The following is a 19,669-nucleotide window of genomic DNA, read 5'->3' on the forward strand; positions in this document are numbered from 1 at the left end:
GGAACAGAACGTGGAAAAGCAAACACGAGACTACAGCACAGGAAAAAAGCACGACGAGGCTGTGACGAGACTGAGCGATCTCACTTGCAACCGCCACGACCCGACTCCGATCCCCAATCGCCGATCCCATTGCTCGCCCCCTTTTCTGTCTTTTGTTGTCGCGCGACAGGACGACCGCGACGTCTTTGTGTGGACTCGACAGATATCCAGAGTAGACGTTCCTTTCTTGCCGCTCGAGGTACGACTCTCTTTGCGCTTCCGCCGCCGGTTACTTTGCAGCATACGCTCGAACGCGCGCAAACGTGGACGCGACGACCTCGCGCTCGACCGCCTTGGACTTTCTCGACAACTCTCTCTGCACCCCCCTCCCTCCGCCTTGATACCCCCCTCCCCCCCTGCCACCGTCGCACGACCACACGACATCCGTCACCATGGGCGGCCAGTTTTCCAAGATGATGGGCAAGATCTTCGGATCCAAGGAGATGCGCCTGCTGATGCTGGGCCTCGACGCGGCCGGCAAGACGACGATCCTGTACAAGCTGAAGCTGGGCCAGGACGTCACGACCATTCCCACCGTCGGCTTCAACGTCGAGACTGTGACGTATAAGAACGTCAAGTTCAACGTCTGGGACGTCGGTGGCCAGGACAAGATTCGGCCTCTCTGGAGACATTACTTTAGCGGTACGTCCGCCCGGCCGCCGCGCCCCTCCGTCCTCGTTTTGCCATCAGCGTACTAACTTGCCCAGGAACCCAAGGTCTCATCTTCGTCGTCGACTCGTCCGACCGGGCACGCATGGACGAGGCCAAGCAGGAGCTGCACCGCATCATCAACGACCGCGAGATGAAGGACAGCCTGCTGCTCGTATTTGCCAACAAGCAGGACCTCGACAACAGCATGAAGCCCCAGGAGGTCACCGAGGTGCTGCAGCTGTCCAAGCTCAAGGACAAGATCTGGTACGTCGTGCCAAGTTGCGCCACCACGGGCGAGGGCCTGCTCGAGGGCCTGGCCTGGCTGTCCAACAACGTCAAGGCGCCGCCGGCGCCGGCCAAGAAGTGACGGCGCAATCCGCGGTGAAGCCGGGGAGTTGAAGGGTGGATGGTGCTCTATTGTGGTCGTATGGTCTATGTATGGCTTTCTAATATGCTCCTGTTGTTGTTGCCCTTCACTCTGACCTGTCCTGTCTGCTTGCCTGTCCCGTCTTGGCCTCAAAGCCTCATGCGGTCTACCCTCTACTGCTCCGATCTTCTGCCCCCTATTTTCCCACAATGTCAGTTTGATTTTGCTATTTCGCGTCTGCCTCGCTCGATTTGTTCTGTCTCCTTTTTTTTCTGGCTCTTACGTTCTTCTCTTGTTCCTTTTTTGTACTGGGTGTTGCGTCGGGAGATGGATAAAAAGGGTATACCCAAGGTGCGAGGCTGCCTCCAGGCTGCCTCTAGGCTTGTCTTGTCCCGCACCGCATTCTTTGTGTTGTTCGATTTCTTCAGTCTACTCCGTGTACCGCGTAGTACTCCGTACCCTTTTATAGATACCTCGTAATTCGACCTTGTTGCATCTTTTAAAAATGATTGAATTTCAGCATCCTATTCGTCAAATGAAGTAGTAAGGGGACAAGCAAAAAGAAAATAAAATCAACGCAAAACCAAAGAAACCAAACGCAAAGGGGTATAAGAAAGGGGCACAGTAGAAGAAAGCATAACAGACATGCAACATGCGGCATGCGGCATAGAAAACAAACAACACCAGGACACCGGGGACCTCCAGGATTATTCCTTTACCCGTTTGCTTGCCCGCACAAGAGAGTCGTCTGGCAGCCCGCTCCGCTTCGTCCCGGGGAGGCTGCTCGTGCGAATGTCGTTGTCGTCCTGGCTGACGCGCCGGTGCGGATACTCGGTCTTGAGGCCTTCGAAGCAGTTGCTGTGCAGCGCGTCGCCGCTCGTGAAAAAGGGGTGCTCGAGCGCCGCCTCGGCCGTCAGGCGCTTTTCGGGGTCGTACTCGAGCAGGCCGGCGAGCAGCGAGAAGCCGTTGGCGCCGAGGCTGGCCAGCGACGACGGGTTGGCATGGGCTGCGGCGGACGGCGGCAGCGGCGCCGATGTCTGGCCCTGGCTGATGGTGCTGTAGTACCACTTTTCGAGGTTGCCAGACGACGAGGACGACGAGGACGACGAGGACGACGCGTGGTGACTGTGCTGGCTGTGGTGATGGTGGCTGTTGAGCGTGCTCAGCTGCTGGTACTCGGGCATGTTGGCCAGCAGCGGCCACCGCTCCTTGGTGGGCAGGCCCATGATGTCGACAATCTTTTGCATCTGGTTGCGCTGGAAGGGCACCGTCTTCTTGGAGTCCATCTTGGCCTCCTCGCCCTTGAAAATGGGCCGCAGCGACAGCAGCTCGGCAAAGATGCAGCCAATGGCCCACATGTCAATGGCCGGCGTGTAGTGGCGGGAGCCCAGGAGCAGCTCGGGCGCGCGGTACCAGATCGTCACGACGACCTTATCGCCGGAAAAGAGCGAGTGCAGGGGCTTGTAGAACAGGCGCGCCAGCCCCAAGTCGCCAATCTTGACCTGCCCGGCCGACGTCACCATGATGTTGGCCGGCTTCAGGTCGCGGTGCAGCACCCAGTTGGTGTGCAGGTACTGGCTCCCGTTGAGCAGCTGGAACATGATGCTGCGGATGGTCGACGCCGGGATCGGGTGGCGCGGCTGCTGCGTGTGGTGGTGGATGATTTGGAGCAGGTCGTGCTCGGCGTACTCAAAGACCATGAAGATGCACTTGTCCTCGAGGATGATCTCGACGAGCCGGATCACGTTGTAGTGCGACAGCTCGCTGCACAGCGCCATCTCGCGGATCGCCGACTGGCTGATGCCCGTGTACGTGACCTGCTCGCCCTCCTTGTCGGGCTTGAACTTCTTGATGGCAAACTCGCCCGGCATCCCTTGGCGGCTCACGGCTTTGTACACGCGGCCGTACGTGCCGCTACTAATGAAGCCGATCACGCGGTACTTGTCCGTCACCCGCACCTTGCTCTGGTAGCCGACGTAGCCCACATTGCGGTCGACGGTGTCTGAGGGGGGCCACGGACGCCGGGTTAGCTACACCACCACGTCGGGTGTCACCGGGACAGGGACTCACCTTCAAAGGCCTGCTGGACGCTCCGCTTAAGAGCATGTGTGCGCATCGCTGAGCCTGACGCCGGCCCTGACGTGCCCGTCGGCGGGTTTGTGTGGCTCATCTTGGGACAGGGAGAGATAGGCTGAGATGCCGATAAGCGACGCCAATCGACGGTTGATGGAAGGACGATGGCACGAGGGAGATGCGATGCCGAGGTCGCCCTGGGCGGCTCTATGAGCAGCCGTCAATGGACCGCATGGGCGCTGAGAGGCGAGGGCAGAAAGAAGGCTGACGCAGTGCGATGTCAATCGGGGATGTGCAGAGGGCTTTGTCGTAACAAAGGAAGTCGTCGCTATGTCGTCGGAGCGAGCGTCGTGGCGGAGGTCGGCGATGCTAGAACGAGGTGGAGAAACGACTGGCGATGACAGATGCCAGTGCCGTTTATCGATTTTTAGCGGGGTGGGGTTTGGAGGCATGCGCTATGGCTGACAAAATGGCGCGGGTTTGACATCGCTGTCAGCGGTTCGCTTACAATTTACAGGGGAGTCTGGGACGAGTCTTTGGCGAGGTTACAGAACATCTTCAGCGCACACTGGCGACAATCACACTGCGAGCATTGCGGCATCACGATATGCAGAGAACTTGATTGTGCGGCGACAGGTCGCCTTTTCGTCTTGATAGCACCATAAAGAACCAGTTTCACACGCGCAATGCAGCCACCCGCCTATAAACACCACATCCTTCCACAGTGTCTCTATCGCGGCCCCAGCTTCTCGAGCACGCGGGCACCCTGCTCCTGCCACTCCGCCTTGGTCACCCACATGGACTCCTTGTCGGCCATAATGTTGGCGAGCACGGCGCCGCCCAGGAACACCATGTGTCGCCGGCGCGGCGGGTCTTCTATCCGCACCTTGAACTTGCTCAGGCGCTCGGGGTTGCCGCCCAGGACGCGCGTCAGCCACAGCTGCTTGAGCTCCTTCTCGAGGCGCGAGGGCAGGCCGGGGTACATGCTGCTGCCGCCCGACAGCACAATGGCCTTGAAGAGCGACGAGCGCACGTCGACGTCGGCCTGCTGGATGGTGTTGAACAGAAACTCGGCCATGCCAGGCTGCTCGCAGTCGACGAGGTGCGGCTGGAACAGGCACTCGGGCGCCTCGAAGCGCTCGCTGCCGACACGGATGACGCGGCCGTCGGGCAGCGTGTAGCTCTCGACGAGCACGGTGGTGTCCTCGCTGAGGCGCTTGTCGAGCTCGAGGTCGTAGCTGACGTAGCACAGCTTCTCCTTGATCTGGCGCACCGTCTCAAAGTCGGCCGTGCGGTTCAGGGCGTAGCCGCGGCGCAGCAGCAGCGCAATCAGGTTCTGGGTGACGTCGCGGCCGGCCACGTCGAGGCGGCGCGTCAGGTGGTTGAGCACGACCGACTCGTAGACGGGCACAATGTGCGTGACGCCGTCGCCCGAGTCGACGACCACGCCCGACGACAGGCCCTGGGCGTAGAGGGCCAGCACGGCCTGGATGGCCACGTAGACGCCGCCAAAGTTGTAGCGGTCAAACATGACCTCGCACATCTGCTCGCGGTTCTTGAGCGGGTTCATGGGCGGCTCGGTCAGTAGGATCTTGCGGTCCGTCGTGTCGATCTGCATCTTCTCGTAAAACGTGTAGTCCCAGAGGTGCTGCATGTCGTCCCACTTCTTGACGATGCCGTTCTCCATGGGGTAGCTGATCTGCAGCATCGTGCGTGCGGCGGCGGCCTCGTCGCCGCACATAATGTCCTTGATGACCAGGTCATTGTCGCCCTTTTCTTCTGTGCGCAGGATGGGCCGGCCGACGATGGAGGGGTATTGGAATTCAGGGAAGTTCTGCGCGGCATAGCCGACCTTGAGGAAGCCCGTGCCTCCATCAAGGACTGGGCAGGTTAGCAGGGGCCAGAGTGAGAGTCGAGGACGGGCCACGGGAGGGACAATGGTGGGTGCGAGGCGGGTGACGACAGCGCCGATGGCGATGTTCCCAGAGGAGGGGAGCTCGGATGCTCAGGCGGAGGGACCGACCAACCCCACAACAACAGCCACGGCGGTCCAAAGATCCAGTTTATACGTACCAATCGGGGGAGGTGATGCCATGGTGGTAGAATGTGCAGCACACGCGGTCGGAGAGTGGTGTGTGTCGAGAGTCGCAGGATGTCGCTTTGCCTTGCGCTGGCGATGTGCGGCAGGGAGGACGATGGAGGCCACTGCAGCGTCTCGGAATGGCTGGGCGTGTTGGTCCTGGGATGCTGACGTTGAATTAGCGGGGTCGGGGGCGCAGCTCCAGATAAAGCGAGTGGAATGCGCCTGCCTGCCGCACGTAATGGTGTGAGTGGCACGTGACACGTCTTGTGCTGCGCCATTCTAAACTGTCTATGTTGTAGTTAACTGTCTAGTTAACTTCCAGTAAACAACAGGGGAATCAGGGGCAATGAGTGTGTACGAATGGTGAGAAACAAACTGTGAACATGCAATAATTAACAAATGTAGAATTTCTGAGAAATTAACAAAGAAACAAAAAAATATGGCTGAATTAGCCTGCGTAGAAATTACATTTGTCAATGTTGAACCCGTTTGTCCTACAAAGCTCATACCGCAGCAAACATCGTGCAAGAGTATGCTCCACGACTTCCACCAAACAACTCAAGCTCCCACACACCTCACGCCACACTACACGCCGTATCGTCCGCCACCCTGCCAGCACTGCGTCATGGCGTCGCGGTCCGTGTACGTGTAGGTCTGCGTCTGCCCGACCCAGATCGTGGCCCATGTGTTGTAAGTCTCGTAGTGCACATGGTACTGCGTCTGCGCAGGGCCCTGGTAAAAGTATGTGACCGTGGGCACGCCGTCGTCGTCGCAGACCGTTTCTGCCGGCGGCTCAAAGGTGCTCGTGACGGTGTAGAAGTTGTCCTCGGTGCTCGTGGGCGTCTCGGCCGTGGACGTGACGGTGACGGTGGCCGTGTACGTCGTCTCGACGACAGTGCTCGTCACATCCTGGATCTTGAGAAGGGTGCGCCGAGCCAGAGCGGGCGCCGGTGTGGTTTGGGGCACGCCGTCGACGCCCTCGGTGGCATCCGGCCTGTGACCGCCGCCGCCACCCCGTCCACCGCCATTGTTACCACCGCCGTTGTTTCCGCCTCCGCCGCCTCCTCTGTTACCGCCGTTGTTGCCGCCGCCGCCGCCGCCGCCACCTCCTCTGTTGCCGCCGTTATTGCCGCCTTCACCGCGTCCATTATGCCCTCCACCTCCTCCGCCCCTGTTCCCTCCATTGTTTCCACCGTTGTTTCCACCGTTGTTCCCTCCGTTGTTCCCTCCGTTATTCCCGCCACCACCTCCGCCCCTGTTCCCTCCATTGTTTCCACCGTTGTTCCCTCCGTTGTTCCCTCCGTTGTTCCCTCCGTTATTGCCTCCGTTGCCGCCTCCCCTGTTACCGCCATTATTCCCTCCGTTGTTGCCTCCGCTATTCCCGCCACCGCCTCCGCCCCTGTTCCCTCCATTGTTTCCGCCGTTGTTCCCCCCGTTGTTGCCTCCGTTGTTCCCGCCACCTCCTCCACCCCTGTTTCCCCCATTGTTTCCACCGTTGTTCCCGCCTTCGTTACCGCCATTATGGCCGCCGCCATTCTCACCGCCCCTATTACCCCCGTTGTTCCCTCCGTTGTTTCCACCTCCATTGTTGCCTCCATTGTTGCCTCCTCCGTTATTGCCGCCGCCCCTGCCTCCTCCATTGTTGCCTCCATTGCCTGGCTGCGAGGTTGATCGAGGGGGCTCTGGCTGGCGGGTGGTCGGGTTCGTGTGGGGCGGGTCGGGCCTGTGGGTAGACGACGGCGGAGGATCGTTGTGGCGTGTCGAGGACGGTGGAGGGTCGTTGTGCCGCGTTGACGATGGTGGCGGGTCATTGTGCCGGGATGACGATGGAGGGGGGTCATTGTGTCTAGTCGAAGACGGAGGAGGATCGTTGTGGCGTGTCGACGACGGCGGCGGGTCATTATGGCGAGTTGATGAAGGAGGAGGATCATTGTGCCGGGTTGATGACGGAGGCGGGTCGTTGTGGCGTGTTGACGACGGAGGTGGGTCATTATGCCGAGTAGATGATGGCGGTGGATCGTTGTGTCGCGTTGACGATGGAGGTGGGTCATTATGGCGTGTCGATGACGGCGGAGGATCGTTGTGACGCGTGGATGATGGAGGGGGGTCGTTGTGCCAAGTTGACGACGGAGGCGGCGGGTTGCGGTGGCGTGACGTCGTCGACTTGGGCGGGATCGTGTGGGGCCGCGTCGGCGTTCTGCTCGGCCGCGTGTAGACCCAGCTGCTGCTTGTGTACCAGGGCCGGCAACCGTCGCAGTTGGTGGGCCGCGACGTGGGCGGCGGCGGACGATCCACGGTGGGCGAGCGCCAGGTTGCGGGCCAGTGGCAATATGCGTCGACCTCGACGGTGGTCTGGTAGTAATTTGTGACGATACCGGCAGTGAACCATCGCTGGATGACGGTGTCAATGACGGACGTGGGACCAGGAATGTAGCTGATAATGGTCTGCGTGGGCGCGTCACAGTCGGAGGTGACGGTGTCGGGGTAGCCGATGACGGTCTGTGTCTCAACGACCTCGTTGATTTGGGCTAGGCGTGTTAGAACGGTGAGTTGGAGGAAACACAAAAGCAGAAGGTAGCCAGGGGGACCGTACTGATCGCTGTAGGCGTCACAGTAACGCCAACCGTCTCTGTGGGCGTGACAGTCACCACGACAAGGCCTTGGTTGCCAACCGTGATCTGGAACTGCCGCTGCGAGGCAAACTCAATGTCGGTCGACTGCAGGATGATGGTGTACTGGCCTGTCACCATCTGGTCGTACGTGAGGTTGCTGAACGTGTTAGCAACGGCGAAGCACATGGAATGTAGACGACGGACGCACCACTGAGACGCCTGCTGGCTGTCGTCGGGCTGCGACTCAATGTCATCGCAGGCATACTGGATGCCATTGGGATCGATGAGGACGGGCGTGACAAAGCCGTCCTGGCAGCCCTCAAACGAGGAATGGAAGGTGAAGTTCAGCTGCGAGCTGCCGTCAATCAGATACGAGCCCCCGTCGGTGTAGTCGAGGCCCATGCAGCCGCATTGCTGGGAGTAGACCGAGGCCGTAAACAGCAGTGCCGCAAGCGGCAGCGCAAATGCAAAGCGTGCCATGTCCGTGTCGCTGGCGTCAAGGCCCGATATCCAGTCACGAGACGAGAGGACGGAAGCAAACGACGAGGGAAGACAGCAAACTGGCTGGGAGACCAGGAGTCTTTATCACCCGCCAGAGAGAACAGTCCATACTGGATGATCGCAGCCTCCACCAGTCATGGCCCATGGCCTGCCAAGGCCGTATATGAGGCAATGTCAATATGCCACGCGTAACAGAAAACAGAAAAAAAGTGACCAAATTTCCTATACCATGGGATGCCTGTTGCGCTCGTCCACGACCGTCCCAGTGGACCGCGTGACTCGCAGGCCGCATGATGGGGAACGCCCATATTGGGCGATGGGGAGATGGGGAGATGAGATGGTATTCCCGCAACCGATGTGGGCAAACGACGCAAAACTGGTGACGATGGTGACGAATGAGGCGACGGGGTAATTGGAAAACAGAAAATAGACATTATACGCAATATAGAGAGCAATATCCGGAGAACCGTACACGGAGTCAAGCCGCAGTTTTCGTGCAGCCCGGGAGAGTGCTGATTGGGCCCAGATTAGGCTAAGAACCGGGTTCTGGGGCAGACGGGCAAACAGTAAGGTTAATCGTGGCGGACGGAGAACAGGAGAGAAGAAAGGGGGAGAGAACAAACATGACGAGAAGTTTTAGTTGGGGCACGAAGGGTGGAGAGAGGAGACCGTGGACGGGAGAAGGGGGGGGGTAAGGGGAAGAAAGAGCGAAACGAAGACCAGTATGTCCACATTAGGAAGGCGTCGAATTTGTGGTGGTTGTGCATTTTTGACGACATGGGTTCAACATGACCCGGGAGCAAAAGCACCGGGACACCATAGAGACGAATAAACAACCCGTGGTCCTGCGAGTGTTCTATTTTGGACGACGGGAGGAGCATGGTGGGCAATATGAGCGATCTCATGATGTCGTTTCGCGATTGTATTGTTCTGCCAATAAAAAGGCCAAGCCCGGCTGGTGGGTGAGTTCACAGAGAGCTTTTCGTTAGTAGGTTCAGAAGAGTCACAGTATGGGTGTTTTAATATTTTCAAATACAGCATCGTGCAATGGTCCGCGTCATGGGTCACGCCCGTTGCTGTGATAGTTTGAAGCTGGCGATGCTGCCGTGTTTTGATTTTTGGACCTTTTTTAGTTTCTTCAAGGCGGCAGCTAGACACCCTTTGGCATATCCACAAGTGACATGCTATCTTTCATTTTGGCTAATTAACATTTCGATTTCGACAGGAGAAACTTTTCAAAGCACAATGTGCTGAATCGACGACCTATCGAATAAAAGAGTAATAATATTCAAAAGGGATGAAGAACGGAAGAAGAGATCCGTAGAGGAATTGAAAAATAGAAGAAGAAATCACGAGACATGAAAGAGTAGCAAACAAAATAAAAGTTCGGACGAAGAGAGCAAAGGACAAGGCCAAGCATCCCAGTTAGACATACACGTCCCCTACTTAAATATCCTTTCTCGGCAAAGCCATAGAAAACTTAACCTTTGATGCCACGGCTGCAGAAGTTATTGCCCCCGTGACAATAATTCTCGTAACCATAGGAAAAGTTGTTCTCCTTGCTGAATGGCCCATCATCGTTGGAAATGTGCCGACCCCAACCCGGCATGTACAGCCCGCACTTTTGTGTAATGGCTGCAGACCAGTCTCGCCGTGTTTGGGCATCGCAATTTGCGTCGTAATAGCTACTGAAGTTGCAAAAATAGGCCACTGCACAGTTGCGGATGGAGTAAAAGTCCATCCCCATTCGTACTTTGGCACCATTGCCGCATTGGTTGTCGAGCATGCTATTGGCAGCGTCGCAATCGCCCGGGTCGAGTCGCTCTTGGCCGGAAGCGCAACTGACGCCTTCGTTTATGGCCCACCGAGAAGCGAGCCTATCCCGACGCACGAGAGAGTGGCCAAGACCGTGGGGCTTGCTGTGCATGAGCAGGGCCTCTGTGGCGTTCATGATCATTGTGTGCTCCTCGGTTCCATCAGGACGAGTCCAAACACTGTAAACGCCGTCTGCCTGCCCTGGAGGGATGGCGAAGGCGGCCACATGGGTAGCCACACCGAGAAGCAGGGCGCAGAGACCCGAGCGCCACATGTTTTCAACAGTGGAGAAATTGACTGCAAGTGAAGGATTATGGAGAAAATAAAATGGAATATTGATGTCGAGAAAAAAGATGAACTTGAGGAACGAGGCTTCATGATATTTATCTCAAGTCCAGAGACCACGAGGCAACAAACTCGAGTTGATCCAATTTCCAAATAGTCTACTCGGCCATAAAGGCAAATGAAGCTGGCCAAATTTCCCTGGTTACAACAGTATTGCCCTCCTCAGATCAATGAAACCAACAGACTTGAAGTATTTCATATTGAGACGTCGGAGTTCGGCTGTCATGTCCCTATTGAATTGTATGACAAGCAATGTTTGGATATTTTCTGTGCAACGCAAACCTCAAATTACACACCGCCAACACCAATTGTGCCTCCCAACAGCCGTGCTTCTCCTATTTTCAATCAAACAGCAATTCTTTTGGCGGGTAAAATCAGCTGATGACGGTCGACTGATGACAATCTCTGAACGGTTCCAACAGCACTGTCATCCACAGGATTGCGATTCACGTCATTTTCATTCACAATTTGATTCCGGGCCACGGTGCAATACAGCCGACCATCAAATGTGCTAAGCGACAACCATGTTGGACATTAGGTTAAATGGATTTACTTTGCTGTCTTTTGATTTCAAACAGATTTTGCACGGTTGGTCATTTTGAGCCAGCTCGGTTGGAACTGGTCTTGCTTGATGAGATTTTGCGCAACAAACTCCATTGAGACGAAAGCCTTGTAAACGACTGTACCAAAATTTTACGCTAAAGAAAATCAGCATAGATACATTTGAAGTCTCAGACAGTTCCCAAAAGGACAATATCCCGGAATCATTAACAGTTGTAAGTATGGACGATGCGTTCACGTGATTGGTCACATGCGCTCGCCTTGCGAGCCACCATACAACACGACCTTTCGCTTGGCGTAGCCGACGTCGACCTGTCGTCATCGTTCATGTTCCTTCTTCAACGATCGGCCACAGCCACCACGAAACGCCATGTCTGTCCTCCTCGAGACCAGCAAGGGTGACATTGTGATTGACCTTTTGGTAGACTATGCACCAAAGCTGTGCGAAAAGTGAGTTCCATTCTACGAGGTTTCTTTTTCGTTTCGTTTTGTCGTTTCCTTTTATTCCACTAACAACCGCGTTGCAGCTTCCTTAAACTCTGCAAGATCAAATACTACAACTACGCGCCCGTCCACTCTATCCAAAAATCGTTCTCCTTCCAGACCGGCGACCCGCTTGGTCCTCTCTCGAAGCTGTCCGATGGCGGCTCCAGCATCTGGGGCGTGCTCTCGGGCGACCCGGCGCGCCGCACCTTCCCAGCGCTGTTCCACCCGAAGCTGAAGCATATCGAGCGTGGCACCGTCGGCATGGCCACCGTGGCGCACCCCACCGATCCGGACGTGCGGCTGGCGGCGTCGCAGTTTATCGTGAGCCTCGGCGACGACACGGACTTTCTGGACGGCAAGTCGGCCATCTTTGGGCGCGTCGTCGAGGGCTTTGACGTGCTCGAGAGCATCAACAAGGCCATTGTCGACGACAACGGCTACCCGCTCGTCGACATCCGCATCAAGCACACGGCCATCCTCGACGACCCCTACCCAGACCCGGCCGGCCTCGTGGAGCCGCCCTCGTCGCCGCCGCCGTCGCGCGCGCAGCTGGACACGGCGCGCCTGGGCGAGGAGGACCAGCAGACCATGGACGACGACCCGGGCGCCGACTCGGAAGACAAAGCGGCGGCGGCCGAAAAGACACGCCGCGAGCGCGAGGCGCGCGCCCAGGCGCTGACGCTCGAGATGATGGGCGACCTGCCGTTTGCCGAGGTCAAGCCGCCCGAGAACGTGCTGTTCGTCTGCAAGCTCAACCCGGTCACGCAGGACGCCGACCTCGAGCTCATCTTTAGTCGGTTCGGCACGATCCTCTCGTGCGAGGTCATCCGCGACCGCAAGACGGGCGACAGCCTGCAGTACGCGTTTATCGAGTTCGAGGACAAGGCCGCCTGCGAGGCGGCGTACTTTAAGATGCAGGACGTGCTGATTGACGACCGCCGCATCCACATTGACTTTAGCCAGAGCGTCAGCAAGCTCAGCGACGCGTGGCGCAGCGACACCAACGCCAAGCGCCAGAAGCAGGCGCGCGGGCGCGGCGGCGGCGGCGGCTGGGGCGGTGTGCGCGAGCTGGAAAAGTGGCGCAAGTACCGCAACGAAGACGACGACGATGCTGGCGGGCCGTCGTCGTACGGCATGGTGCACAGCGACGAGGAGATCCGAGGCCGCCATGCGCAGGCGTTTGCAAAGGAGGCGGCCGCGAACAAATCGGAGGACAGGTACAATGGCTACGGCGACCAAATACGAGACTACGGTGGAGATCGCCGCGGCGGCAGACGCGACGACAGGGATAGAGATCGCAACTACGACAAGGACAGAGAACGTGGCCGTGGCCTAGGGCGGGACAATGAGAGACACGAGAGACGAGACGGCAGTCGGAGCAGACGCGATGACCGTTACAGACAGGACCGTTACAGACACGACAAGCCCCGGTCCGATGCCCGCAGTCGGAGTCCAAGGCGGGGGCAAGGGCGAGACCGCGAATGGGGCCGGGATGAAGGCCGAGACAGGGATAGAGACAGGGACAGAGACAGGGACAGAGACAGGGACAGAGACCGAGACAGAGACCGGGATAGAGACCGCCGTCGTCGGTAGGCTATCTGTATTTGGATCTACTAATTCCATTTATTGCTTTACTTACGCATGTACGACAATCGGAGCCTTCTCTAGGATACAGTTCACTTTCACCCTTCAATATGATACCACACATCGCCCTGCCACTTGATGTCTTGCTTGCGTCGACAAGGTTCAAGCCCTCGTCTATCCTTTCCTGCTGGCGAGGGGAGGCTGGAGAGAGAAAGAAAGAAAGCGTGAAAGAGAGAGACAGCAGAGACAGAGCAGCCGTCGAGAGACCAATGGCTGCAAGGAACATGGCATGGAGAGAGGATACGAGGGCATTTGCTGTGATGGAGGGGTTGGTTGCGAGGACCTTTGACGGTTGATGCAGGCGAGACGGTCGGTCCTGTGGTCGTTTGCAATGTCGGCCTTGTGGCACGACCACTGCAGAAGAGACGGACAAAAGAAGACGACGAAAAAAGTGACAGGCGTCGTCCATTGGCCGGCGGGTAAACCTGGTAGAGACGCCCTTGTGCAACCCTGCATCGGGTGAATCGTTACCAGGGGTTGTGCCCTCTGGCGAAGCGAAGGCGCAAATGACAGGCTGAGAGGAGCAGAGGGACAGCAGTGAAGCGTGTGAAGGATAAGACATGGTGATAAAGGAGGCGACGGGGGAGGAAGAAGGAGAGAGGTGACACACGCCGGGGCGAGACTCTGGAGTTCCGTGGAAGAGTCCGTCCTGTGGTCTGTGGTCTGTCTGCTGTCTGCTGTCTACCTACTGTCTATCTACTGGCTATCTATCTATTTGTTTATTTCTCCTTGCGTGTCTCTTGCTCAATCTATCACATTTCTAGCCCGCGTACATGGCTGTCAGTTTGACCAAGCCCTGCTGGCCATATTTGTAGTCCACACGCTAGCTCTGGATATCACTACAGACGGTGACGCCATAGAAGCGTGGAGAAGAAACAGTCAGAGAAAATAGGACAAGGGAAAGACCGAAAGGAAACAAACTAAAATAAAAACGACGTGTCGCCTGCATCTACATTTCTCCCTCGCCACAGCAGAAAGCAGAACACCAACGGTCCACACCATCCGAGCACACAAAAAACACTTGAAGACACAAACAAGTGGCCGGCTGCTCTGCCTTGTCCTCTGTGGCTGCATCTTGGTCGTCCTGCCGTTTTGTCGTACTTTCGCGGTATCGTCGTATCGCACGACCTCCCACATCTGTCGCCGGCGGTCGCACAAGTTTAATATCAGCCATGGTCGACCAGCGAGCGCCAGTGCAAGAGTACAGAAATTGTGCATAGACTGCAGCCTTTCTCTCCCGAGCGGAGAGAGCAGGCAAACTAGGCTAACTAGGCAAACCAACACAGCCGGTTGCGTGCATTTGGTACGGACTGGCTTTGATTTTGTGCCTATTGTATTTAATTTGGATTGCTTTGGTATTTAGATTTTGCTTTCTCTCTTGTCGGCCCACTGGTTCGTCAAATCACAACCGGCTTTTGACAGGCTGTTCGTGTTTGGTCTTCTTAGCGAGCCAAGGAAGGAGAGGCAAAGAAGCACAGATTCGTTTTATAAAAAAATGAGATAATTAATACCAAAAAGGCCAGAAGGCGAGAAAGGCGAAATAAGTGAATAGCAGCGGTGCTGTCGTTTGATTCAAAGTGGAGACGGCAACGTTCTGGAGAATTCTGGAGCGCTTCGTTGGGGGTAGAGGCCCCTGGTCTGCTGTTGGTGGACGACTTCATCGGTCGATACTTGATTCTGTTCAATTTTCCTCTTCTTTTTGACTTTCAACAGGAAAGAAAGAAAGAAAAATAGGAAAAGAAAAGAAAAGAAATCACATCAAAGGAAAGAAACGAGAAAGAAACGAACGTCCCATTACAGAGCCTTTTACAGAGTTAGCTAGCTTATTGGGCGGATTTTTATTTTCTGTTGTGTAGAAACGTTCTAACGATGTGGCCGTCAACGTTAAAAAAACAAAAAGGACGACCAACAAAAGAGAATAAATTATGACAGTCGTGTGTCAACCAGCGACATTGGACTTGATTGGTATGAAACGGATTACGTGGGGGGCTTGCGGGACGGGTGCACAAACGAAATACAAACGCATGGGCTGTTTTCTCGTGCCTGTTTGTTGACAACGCAAACGAACACAACCAGAAGTGACAGTGGAATGAAAAGTGCCCCAAGCCCCAACTGTCAACTTTGTAAGTCAGCACGTCCACTGCAATAAAATACTGTTGGCGCTGTACAACGTACGAGCACGACGGACAGAGAAGGGGTGGTGGGACAAACAAATACATAAAATAAAATAAACGGAGAAAACAAACAGAAAAAGAAATGGATCATGGGAGCGGACACGAGAATTTGTACTACATACGGGAAGAGTTGCCTCCGCATTTTCAATCTATAAACTGAATGTGTGCATTCTGCAGTTGGTTTTGGCTCCGCCTGAGAAAGAGTCTCTCCCTGTTTCGGCTAGTTTTTTATGTCTCTCTTTTGTTCCTCTCATTTATGTTTGCGTTTATTTATTTATTTTACCTTCTTCATGTTTCACCGTTCTGTTATATGCTGTGTTACGGGGCTGAAGTAAGAAGAAATCACGAGCTAGCCCGAGATGGTGACTTGCATTGGGGAGGCCTTGTTGACTGTTTTTCGAATAGTCACAGTTGTATACCATAGCCTTTCTTGCATAAAAGAAACCGGGTAACCAGAAAACCAGCCGCGCGACGGGAACACAAGACGACAGGACACCATCTACACGAAACACGCTTACCCAAATGAAGAATCGACAGTCGTCGTCTTGAGAATTCGACGAATAAGATGTCAGATGCCAATGGGAAGAAAGTGACAAACAGACAACAAAACAGAGAGCAAGCGACAGAGTCGGTACGACAACGGGAACTGTCAAAATGATCGATCATCAGGGAGAAATGGGTCGTTACAAGACGGTTGGAGGGAGTACAATAACATCGATTGAAGAGGGTGCGTTCAATAAAAGCAGATAAACTACACAATAAAACGACAGTCTCTAAAACGAACCAAACACGCTCCATCTATTTATACGACAGGGAGACTGGGCTCCGTCCCTCTGCACGTTCCCCATCGCCGACGGTGCCCGTCGACATGTCTCCGCAGACCTGGTCCTGGATGCAGGATTGTGGGATGCAGCAACGTCCGGCTGCAGGAACAGGCACCTCTCATGCTCCAACCTGCACGTCCTTAGCCAGACTGTCTACAATATGGGCGACCTGGACCAGCCTGGGCGTCCCTGAGAAGACGTGCCGCCCTCCCGTTTTCGTTTACTCGTCTGGGCTGGCATGAGTGAGATGTAATGTAAACGTGTAACTTGCAAACAGCAGACTGCAAACAGCAGACTGCAAACAACGACTGCAAACAACGGTTGCAAACAGCTGCAAACCGCAGATTGCAAACCGTAAACAGCAACGGGCGTACAAAACATCTGCAAAAGCACACGAAAGCGCACCGCTGCTCAGGACTGCCGCCAAGAATATGACAGGTCGAAAAAAATACACAAAAGTCGTCTCGTTCTTTTGTCGTTCTCTTGTCTTTCTGTTTTTCTCTGGCTCTCGGTTGACCCTTCGCTCTCGTTTTACTCTTTCTCGCAGCCCGTTTGTCTTTCGTTGCTGCACTCGGGCATTGTGGTGGACCGCTCCACTTTCACTCGCCTCGCTCTCTTTCGCCCTCGTCTCCTCTCTTTTCTTTGCTTCTCCATCGCCTGCCTCCAGCCTGTCTCCAGTCTACACTCGTCCTCTCGTTTCGTTCATCTATTTAAGGCTGGCCCTGGTAGTCTGCAACAGGCTTCAGTTTCCTGTTGTGGTTTCCTCTTTCTGTATCCTTTTCTCTCTAGTCTCCTCTAGCCATTATTTTGCATACTTTATATCTATAATTTTGCAGACATCTATTGCACTATTTTCAATATATATCTCCATCTCTTCTGTCTTCCCTCGCCTGCCTTGAACCATTTTCCAGGACAGCATTGCGTCCATAACACAGCTATTCACAGTCTTGCCGCTTGCTTCCAGAAATACTATATGAACGATAAATCAAACTGTTTTCTTTTGCAACTCTTCATCTTGTGTTGTTGTTTGATTTCTCTACATTGCAAGACAAACGTTCCTAGGTCAGTCTGTCATTCCGCCAGTCATGCTCGTCCGTAAATCACCGTCCGTAGCTGACTATCAGATCATCAGATCATCAGATCCTTGCATCATCAAGTCACCATGGTGTCCCAAGCCTACAACCATCTTGGCGACAAGCGACACAACCGGGCCTTTTCCCCGTATGTTGGCAGCTCCGGCTACGCCGAGGCACGTGTCTATGTGCCGCCGCAGCCAGACACGCGGACGCTGATGAGCGAGCATCAGACGAACCCGCCGGATCCGCCCCGGAAGCGGATTGCCGTTGCGGTACGTAATCTGTACGGGTCTTTTCTCTCATCATCTTTGTCTGACTGATGGCAGTGTGGCCGGTGTCGCCAGCGAAAGATCCGGTGCAGCGGCGATCTGGGCCAGAACATGCCCTGTTCCAACTGCAAGAGCGCCGGCGTGACGCAGTGCCTCTTCTTGCGCGTGTCCTCCCGCGAGACACCCATCAAAAGCGACCTGGCTCTTGGCCAGCTCGGCGGCGCCCTGTCGGGCCACGCGGGCAGCAGCCTCCGCAGCGAGTTCAACTACAATCCGGTCATTGCCCGCACCCTCGCCAGCCACGCGGCCGTCCCGCCATCGCCCAACTACAGCACCTACTCGTGCCCCAGCGGCAGCACCAATACGGCGGGCAGCATCGGCGGCAGTGTCGGGGCCAGCACCATTGGCCGTGCCAGTGGCGGTACCAGCGGTGGTCCCAGTGGTGGTACCTGTGCAAGCGACTTTGCTGCCGCCGGCGAGCCGCTCCGGTCGTCCAGTCTCCACCCCTACGTCAACAAATCGTACTTGTCCAGCATGACGCCGTGGGGCGCCGGCTACGGCGAGGACTGTGTCGACTACACCGTCCCCGCCTGCAGCCCGTATGCCGTGGCCAGCGACGCGGCGGGCCAGTTGGTGTCGTACCAGCCCTGGGACGTGCGGTCGAAGCAGGTCAATGTTGGTGTTGGTACCATCCCGGACGCCTTGTCAGTGCCGTCGGTACCGCCAGTGAATCCCACAACCAAGACCTCGGACAGCGCGACGGCCAGCTCGCCTGGTCCCAGCCCTGTTCATCACACGTCTCGTCATGGCAACACGGGCACGAGCAGCACGTCCAACACCACCACTGCCAGCTCCACGGCCAACACCACGCCCTACGCCTCGGCCAGCACCACAGCGGATGCTCTGTCACCCAACACGACCAGCGGGGCCACCAGTCTCGTCTACCGTCTCGCCACGGACGCCGACAACGATGACTATCGCCATGCCAATTCGTCTCTGCCGCTCAGCGATCGGCTGCTTGGCCACACCCTACCGAGTTCGCTGGCGAGCAAGTCGTCTGTGTCTGCCGCATATGCTGCCCGCCGTGGTGCGCCCAGCCCTGTGCCCGGCCCCCATCCCCATGCTCATCCTCATTCCCATGCTCATGCTGTGCCGCACTCGATCCCGCATTCCGTGCCGGCCCGCTCGTCAGCCGTCACACCGTACAACACGGCGCCATACACGAGCCACACGAGCCACATGAGCCAGCCCAGTGGTGGTAGTGGTAGTACCACCGACCATGTCTCACCCCTGTCCCTGGGCGCATCCTCGGGCTCGTCCCTCGGTCCGCCGCTGGGCTACCCGACACGCGCCAGCCCGGTCGACCATCATGCCGGGTACGGCTCGGCAAGCGCCTCCATCACGAGCGGCGGTGGCCTCTTTAGTGACCAAGACCGCGAGGTCGGCCTGCAAGGCTCCGGCGGCGGCCCGTCCTCGTCTGCGTCGTACCTCAGCAGCTACACCTACGCGCCCGGCACGCCGCGGCCGTCGAGCGCCGCCATGGCCCGCCAAAAGAGCAAGAAGAAGACGGCCTCCTCCGAGAGCCTGGTGCCGAGCAACGTGGCCCAGACATCATCGACGGCGGCCGTTGCCACCACCGGTTCCCCAGCACCGACAACGACAGCGGCAGCAGCCATGCACCGCGTGTACAGCCCGACAGACGGCCCGGCACCGCCGCCTTTGTACGAACACGAACCACAGCACCATGACACGCGCAGCGACACTCTCTGCACTGGCAGTCATAGCCAAGACCTGCAGCACACTCAACATGCACCCAACTACCGTGTTTGAGGGACAGTGTTGTTCTTTTCATTTTCTTTTCTGATTTGTTTCTCTTGCCATCTCCTCTTCGTCGATCCTGTACGTAGCTCGAGTTTTATCGCGTCTGCTCCCCTTTTGTCCTAGGCTAATTTTTAATTATTTTTTTATTATTACTTTGTTGTTTTTTTGTTTTCTATTATTCTTTTTTTTTTTTTTCTAGAATCCCAGTTTTGTTCATGTCGACTTAAATCATGTATTTCATTCGCTTTTCATTTGTTTTCTCCTTCGTTTCCTGTTCTTTTCTTGCACTGTCTTTGCCATTGTTTCTCGCGCATCCTCCCGTTAGAAT

At 56.1% G+C, this 19,669-nt stretch overlaps 7 protein-coding genes across 7 annotated transcripts; 3 read left to right on the forward strand and 4 right to left on the reverse strand.

Annotated features, from left to right (window-relative positions):
• Positions 1 to 431: 431 nt before the first annotated feature.
• Positions 432 to 1,057, forward strand: SPSK_09850 (ADP-ribosylation factor 6; the record flags this gene model as incomplete). The annotated part of the gene is made up of 2 exons (XM_016736418.1): positions 432 to 681; positions 747 to 1,057. The coding sequence occupies 2 exons, from the start codon at positions 432 to 434 to the stop codon at positions 1,055 to 1,057; spliced, it is 561 nt and encodes a 186-aa protein (XP_016587807.1).
• A 707-nt stretch (positions 1,058 to 1,764) lies between these two features.
• Positions 1,765 to 3,227, reverse strand: SPSK_09181 (cyclin-dependent kinase 8/11; the record flags this gene model as incomplete). Its single annotated transcript, XM_016735758.1, has 2 exons — positions 1,765 to 3,059; positions 3,128 to 3,227. 2 exons carry the CDS (start codon positions 3,225 to 3,227, stop codon positions 1,765 to 1,767), a joined length of 1,395 nt encoding a protein of 464 aa, XP_016587808.1.
• Positions 3,228 to 3,860: 633 nt separating this feature from the next.
• On the reverse strand, positions 3,861 to 5,225 carry SPSK_09260 (actin-like protein 2; the record flags this gene model as incomplete). The annotated part of the gene is made up of 2 exons (XM_016735836.1): positions 3,861 to 5,011; positions 5,204 to 5,225. 2 exons carry the CDS (start codon positions 5,223 to 5,225, stop codon positions 3,861 to 3,863), a joined length of 1,173 nt encoding a protein of 390 aa, XP_016587809.1.
• Positions 5,226 to 5,798: 573 nt separating this feature from the next.
• Positions 5,799 to 8,305, reverse strand: SPSK_08593 (uncharacterized protein; the record flags this gene model as incomplete). Its single annotated transcript, XM_016735185.1, has 2 exons — positions 5,799 to 7,741; positions 7,807 to 8,305. 2 exons carry the CDS (start codon positions 8,303 to 8,305, stop codon positions 5,799 to 5,801), a joined length of 2,442 nt encoding a protein of 813 aa, XP_016587810.1.
• Positions 8,306 to 9,806: 1,501 nt separating this feature from the next.
• SPSK_09862 (uncharacterized protein) lies at positions 9,807 to 10,415 on the reverse strand (the record flags this gene model as incomplete). The annotated part of the gene is made up of 1 exon (XM_016736430.1): positions 9,807 to 10,415. One exon carries the CDS (start codon positions 10,413 to 10,415, stop codon positions 9,807 to 9,809), a length of 609 nt encoding a protein of 202 aa, XP_016587811.1.
• Positions 10,416 to 11,417: 1,002 nt separating this feature from the next.
• On the forward strand, positions 11,418 to 13,126 carry SPSK_08995 (peptidyl-prolyl cis-trans isomerase-like 4; the record flags this gene model as incomplete). Its single annotated transcript, XM_016735576.1, has 2 exons — positions 11,418 to 11,497; positions 11,575 to 13,126. The coding sequence occupies 2 exons, from the start codon at positions 11,418 to 11,420 to the stop codon at positions 13,124 to 13,126; spliced, it is 1,632 nt and encodes a 543-aa protein (XP_016587812.1).
• Positions 13,127 to 17,337: 4,211 nt separating this feature from the next.
• SPSK_08783 (uncharacterized protein) lies at positions 17,338 to 19,350 on the forward strand (the record flags this gene model as incomplete). Its single annotated transcript, XM_016735370.1, has 2 exons — positions 17,338 to 17,523; positions 17,578 to 19,350. The coding sequence occupies 2 exons, from the start codon at positions 17,338 to 17,340 to the stop codon at positions 19,348 to 19,350; spliced, it is 1,959 nt and encodes a 652-aa protein (XP_016587813.1).
• Positions 19,351 to 19,669: the final 319 nt, after the last annotated feature.

The sequence above is a fragment of the Sporothrix schenckii genome (assembly GCF_000961545.1).
Source record: "Sporothrix schenckii 1099-18 chromosome Unknown Cont44, whole genome shotgun sequence".
NCBI lineage: Eukaryota > Fungi > Ascomycota > Sordariomycetes > Ophiostomatales > Ophiostomataceae > Sporothrix > Sporothrix schenckii.